The following is a 6,388-nucleotide window of genomic DNA, read 5'->3' as shown; positions in this document are numbered from 1 at the left end:
CATAACTCAAAGGTAAGTTCTATCTCTCTCAGGCTTAATGGCTCATTGAAGGAGCTTCCCAAACTTACTTGGCAACTACTAGCAGCTTTCAGGGGAAGGAAAAAAAAAATACCCTAGTGTCTCCTTAGAAATCTACCTTTTATTTATTTTGTTTTTTTTGGGTCAAACCCTGCAGCGCTCAGGGGTTATGTTCAGAAATTGCTCCTGGCAGGCTCCAGGGACCATATGGGATGCCGGGATTCGAATCACCATCCTTCTGCATGCAAAGCAAATTCCTTACCTCCATGCTGTCTCTCTGGCCCTGGAAATCTACCTTTTAGCAAACACCATCTGTCTAGGTTGGTTTTCTGGAGAGAGGAGAGGGGAGGGGAGGAGAGAGAGGGGGGGGGAGGGAGGGAGGGAGAGAGGGAGAGGGAAAGAGAGAGAGGGAGAGAGAGGGAGGGAAGGAGAGAGAGAGAGGGAGAGGGAGAGAGAGAGAGGGAGAGGGAGAGAGAGAGGGAGAGAGAGAGAGAGAGAGAGAGAGAGAGAGAGAGAGAGAGATGTGGAGGATGTGGGGGCAGGCACATGCAATGTAAAAGCTGTAAAAGCTCTGGCCCACTTCTTAAATTCCTGGAATACAACACGTCTTTGGGGTATTTCTTTTTTTGTTGTTGGTTACACCCAGTGGCACACCCAGGTTACTCCTGGCTCTTTGCTCAGAAGTCACCCTGGAAGGCTTGGGACCATATGGGATGCCAGGAATCAGGAATCGAACCTGAGTCTGGGGTTGGCCACATGCAAGGCAAATGCCCTACTGTTGTGCTATGGCTCTGGCCCTCCTTTGCGTACTTCAGAATAGCTTGCTAAAAATTTAGTAGCTGGATAGTATAGGGTGAAGGCACTCACCTTGCAGGGAGCTGACTCAAGTTTAATTCCTGGCACCACCTTGTGGTTCCCCAAGCCCTGTCTGGAGTGATCCCTGAAGACTGGGCTAAGTGTGACACCCCCATCAAAAAAAGAAAAAAAAAGGTAATACATGCATAAGCCTTATTTCTGAAACTTGATAAACATACTTTGGTCGCTAATAGTAGCTGCTGAGGTTAAATTTGAAAAATGGTGCTAGGGGCCAGAGAGATAGCACAGTGGTAGGGCGTTTGCCTTAGACACAGGATGGTGGTTTGAATCCTGGCATCCCATATGGTCCCTGAGCCTGCCAGGAGTAACCGCTAAGTGCTGCTGGGTGTGATGACCCCCCCCCCCAAAAAAAAAAAGTAAATGGTGCCATCTTATCACAGCCTTGGTCAAGCTCAGACAGCAGAGCCTAAGGAAGGAACCAGTTTTCTCGTGTTCATAATCCCACATCATCTCATTTTATTTTTTGGTAGGAAGTGGGGCAGATAAGTAGTTTGTCTCTTTCCAAGTGTGTTCATAGGACAATGAAAATGTCCTGATCATAGGGGATCCTAGTCTGTTTATCATGGGTTTTTATAAGTTTGCCCTGGCATTAGTGCTGAAAGGTCTAAGGGACCCTCTGTGAGAAGGAAAGTGGGTCCCTCTTTGGGATCAGGTGGGATCCTCATTCTGCCCCAAGCCAGATCAGTTCTTCACATGGGGACTAAAAGGCCAAGAGGCCCCCTTCCAGGTTCCAGAAGTTCCTATGTACTATACCTCTGGAGCCCTCACCTTGGGAGAAAAGGAGCCTCCCAGGTTATTAGAAAAACCATGGGGCTCCCTCGGGATCCAGGAGAACTGAAAAACACGGATCAGCCTGCAGGCAGTGGGTAGGGCAGGCAGGGGAACCCAGGGAGGCTACCCGGAAGAAGCTGTCAACCATGACTGCTCACTTGTTTGGACTCTCAGTTACAGACATGTTCATCTTGAAACGTAAGATTCATTAAAGGTTCATTAACCTTATGAACCTGAAGGGGCAGCATTGCTTCCCTTCTCCAATCACTGACCCACTACATAAGGCTGTTTTGTTTTTTTTTTCCCTTTTCCTGTTCTGGGTAGGACCCAGACAAATGGGACCAAAAAAAGTGTCACCACAAGATGACCAGACAATTATCTTTGTACTTCCAATTATGACATTAATACACAACATCAACCAGAACCAAATAGCTCAACATGAGATGAATGGGCCCTGCCTCAGATCCTGCCACCCCAACCAAATCCATTTCAGACAAGCAGCTTTTACCTGCCCGGGGGAGGAGGGGAAGTGTGCATGATCAGTTAGAAGAGTGCGTTGGGACTCGAGTCAGGATTCAGTCCAGAATGTAACTCTTTACTCTCCAAGCTCCAGAATGGTTTAAGACTGGGCAGGAAGGGATAAGTCTAGGGAGGGGTCTGGCGAGTTGGGAGTTGGGGTCAGTGATGGGCACCAGGGCCCAGTGAAATGCACGTGGTCTGGAAACCAGTCAGCCAGGCAGGAAGAGCCAGAGCAAGCACTGCATCTGGGTTCATGGCCCTGCCTTCCAGAAACTGGGTCCTGGTCCCTCTCTTCATTCTGTAGATTAGTTCTCTCCTACAGGCTGTGGCGCGGGGTGTAGCAGAGGTTAGCAGTACACCTGGAGCAGAGGTGCCCCAGATGAGTCTGTGTCGGTGCCCTGGAAGGACGAGTCGTGGCTGGCTGGGTATCCTGAGGCGGAGGAAGAAGGAAACAGGTTCAGAGGGGAGGAGCCTGCCGAGAAGAAGCAGGGTGGAATTTGAGCCTGGGTCAGTCTGCTCCTGGCGGGGTGACCCACAGTTTCCTGGCCTCTCTGCCCCAGCCCCCACTCTGTTCAAGGGGAATGACTATTCCTAGGGGTTGCTGCTGTGAAGGCGAGAAGACAGCAGTGGAAAAGATATAAGGTGACCTTTCAGCACCACTGGGTAGCCTCCCGATCCCCTCTTTCTACCCCAGGATCAAGGTTTACGGTTTGGGCTCCCATCACTTCCTATTTTCCTGTTCTGGGTACTTGACCTGATGTTTCAGGGATAGCTCCCTGGATCTTTTTTTTTTTTTTGTGGTTTTGGGTCACACCTGGCAGTGCTCAGGGGTTTTTCCTGGCTCCGTGCTCAGAAATTGCTCCTGGCATGCACGGGGGACCATATGGGACGCCGGGATTCGAACTGATGACCTTCTACATGAAACGCCTTACCTCCATGCTATCTCTCCGGCCCCTCCCTGGATCTTTTTCAACTGAACCTTTATTGTGTTGTTTGCTTTTGTTTTGGGGCTACACCTAGCAATGCTCACAGGCTTACTTCTGACTGTGCTCAGGGATCCCTCTTGGCAGTGTTATAAGATAGAACCCCAGGGATGGCTAACAAGGCCAGTGCCCTACCCCTATACTAGCTTTCTGGCCATTGTTTTTGTTTTATTTTGGAGTCATACTCAGTGTTGTTTGGGGCTATTCCCTGTGCATACCTGGGAGATTGGTGGGAACTTCCAAGAAGTACCGGGGGAAGAATAGAATGCTGGGAATGGAACCCTAGGCTCCTGCAGCAAAGCAAGTGCTTTAGCTCTTTGAGACATCTTTAAGCCTAACTGAATCCTTTAAGTCCGTTAGTAAGGTTGGAAATAAGGGGTTCCTGTAACTTTTCAAGTTTCTTGTCACTCTATTTATTTGACCACACTCAGAAGTGCTCAGGAATCATTCCTGGCAGGCTCAGGGGACCATATATAGTGTCAGAGATCAATCCTAAGTTGGCTGCATGAAAGGCAAATGACCTACCTGCTGTACCCACAATCCAGCCTCCTCTTGTCCCTTTGAGTCTATCCTTACCTACCCCAGAACAAAACTGGGACAGTACATGTGGAATACTAGGAAAGTGCCTCCTTTCTGCTCTCATCAAGTCAATACCAACCTGGGGTTCCGTAAGGCCTCAGCTTCCGGGCAATGGCATCTGCTGTTGTCTCCTGGGAGATTTGCACAGTCAGTTCTAGGGAGGGAACATAGAGGACAGTGGTCACAATTATATCCTATTGTGTCATCCTGAGGCCATCATATCTACCCTTTCTACTTCTGCCCTCCAACCCAGGAAAGGCCTGGACCAGAGGACTAACATTTCAAAGATACAGACACACATATGCTCCTGTGTGGTGGTGGGGGAGTGAAGCTTTGGTCAGGCCAAGCCAGGCCTGGAAGTTGGCAGGCAGCATCTGAGGACAGATGCCTCTTGATGCAACATGAGAAAACGGGAGAGGAAGATTAGGAACAATGGCTAGAGATAAATTGCCAAACCCTCCAGTGGCCAGAACCTTTGCCACTCACTCACTCCCTCGTGTCTCAGGACTTCGACCTACCATCCTGGCTGAGCCCTGAGCCCACCATGGTTTCGTGGCCACTATCGGGGGCAGCAGCAGCTGGAGCAGTGGCTCGGTTTGAACGCCCCTCTACATTCTGTGGACGTGCCCGGCTTTTCCGGGTGCTGATGCGAATGATACCACGGACCAGGCGGCCCTCAGCATCCTGCTCATCCAAGTGATAATCCTGAGTGATGCTGCTGATAAGGTCCGAGATTTTACTGGTCTTCTCCAGGAACACGGTATCTGATGTGCACTTGGCCAGCTCGTCAATCTGGTGCACGCTGAACAGCTCCGTTAGCTTCTTGAAGATGAGCACATCAATCTCTCGGCTCGACATGGAGCCACTGCCGATGTCAGGCAGGTCCAGGTCCGACTCATGGAAGGAGTAGTACTCCTCCGAGCCTCGGGGGCTGCTGGCGAGGGTGCTGGGCAGACTGTGTCGTAGGGTGGGGGGCTCAGCCAGGGGCTCCTTGCAGCAGGAGTCCACATCTGGGGCTTGGGAGGTGGTATTGCGGTAGGGATAGACAGGGATGCCTTTAAGCTTGACGTCAGGGTAGCTGAAGCTGCTTCCCATGGGTGTTTTGAGCCGATGGCCATCCCGCCGGCTTGGTGGGGCCCGGTCAGGGCTGGGGGGCACCCCATTGTGCTCTTTGGCCCAGCTGGCTTCATCAGCCCCTTCCGTGGAATCTCCAGGTGACAAGCAGGGGCTGCTGCCCCGTACACAAGTTCCGCATCGCTGGAGGCAACCTCGGCATCGGCGGAAGCAAAAGGCGGCTTGGCACCAGTCCCATACCCAGGGGCGCCAGAGCGGGCAGCAGGCAGGGGGCTCTGTTGCTGGCTCAGCAGAACCTGAAATGAAGGTAAGGCTCTCTGGCCCATGATGTCCAGGATCCTTCGGGTCTGGCTTCCGGGTCCGACGGCTTGGTGGGGGCCTGGAGGGCTGCTCATATGTCTCCAGGCAGAGCTCTGATGGTTGCTCCCAGGGGCCCAAGCGTGGAGGCCCCGATACTGGGCGTGGAGGTCCTGGACGAGGCATGGCTCACAGCATGGTTTGCCACAGCCAGATACCTGTGGGGCAAGAGGCCAAGAACAACTGTCAGGGCGTGATGCCCACACTATTTGGAGGAGCTTCGGATACCTCCACTATTGGGAGGGCTATTTTGAGAGGACGAAATATTCCACAAACCCTCATCTAGTTTTCTCGGGTTCCCCAAAGAAGAGGTTCTGTCAATAGTCTAGTCAGATGACAGATTCTCCTGCTCACACCCATCAGGTCTGCACAGAACACATATCACTGGGAGAAGGCCCAAATTATTGAGTGCACACTTTGTATGTGGGTCCTAGGTTTGATCCCCCCTTGAACACTACTAGCAGTTTACCCTGAGCACAAATGGCTGTGACCCTGAAACCAAACAAGGGAAAACAAAAAGGAAATCAGAGTCCTTTGATGATGGGATATGAGGATATGAAACAGTGTGGTGCTGTGGAAAAATAGCACAGTATTAGGGCACTTGCTTTGCATGTGGCCTGCCTCTGGTTCAATCCTTGGCATCGTATATGGTCCTCTGAACCAGACTGGAGTGGTACCTGAGGAGTAACCACTGACCCTGAGCATCACTGTTAGGCTGTGACCTTACCCTGTCCCCATAAAAAAAGAATGGCCATAAATCCAAAAGTATTAACTTCTAGGAATAGGCAAAAGGATTTAAAAAAAGGAATTCAAAGAGATATTGTATACCCATGTTCACTGTAGTGATACTCAGCACAGCCCCAAAATTGGCAGCCTAAGAGGCCAGAACATAGAGAAGGTAGGACACTTGCACATGGCCAACACAGGTTCAATCTAGGACCACATATGATCCCTGAGTCTTGCCAGGAGATATCCTTGAGCACTACTGGGTGTGCCATCCAACAACAATAACCCCCTGTATGGTCCTCTGCATTTATCAGGAGTGATCACTGATCCTTACCAGGAATAAGCTCTGAGCACTTCTGGATATGGCCCCAAAACAAAAGAAAACAAACAACCTACACCTTGCATGTTGATGCGCTGGGTTTAAATCCCAGCACTGCAATTTAAAAAAAAAATTATTAGGAGGCTGGAGAGATAATACAGTAGGT

At 50.7% G+C, this 6,388-nt stretch overlaps 1 protein-coding gene across 1 annotated transcript; it reads right to left on the bottom strand.

Annotated features, from left to right (window-relative positions):
• Nucleotides 1-2,319: 2,319 nt before the first annotated feature.
• Nucleotides 2,320-5,303, bottom strand: KDF1 (keratinocyte differentiation factor 1). Its single transcript, XM_049774882.1, has 3 exons — nt 4,265-5,303; nt 3,826-3,900; nt 2,320-2,614 (listed from the first exon to the last, which is right to left on the bottom strand). The coding sequence occupies exons 1-3, from the start codon at nt 5,301-5,303 to the stop codon at nt 2,532-2,534; spliced, it is 1,197 nt and encodes a 398-aa protein (XP_049630839.1). The 3' UTR covers nt 2,320-2,531.
• Between the last annotated feature and the right edge of the window lie 1,085 nt (nt 5,304-6,388).

The sequence above is a fragment of the Suncus etruscus genome, chromosome 6 (assembly GCF_024139225.1).
Source record: "Suncus etruscus isolate mSunEtr1 chromosome 6, mSunEtr1.pri.cur, whole genome shotgun sequence".
Taxonomy (NCBI): Eukaryota; Metazoa; Chordata; class Mammalia; order Eulipotyphla; family Soricidae; genus Suncus; species Suncus etruscus.
Note: the sequence above shows the minus strand (reverse complement) of the source record. Positions and strands in the feature narration are given on the sequence as shown.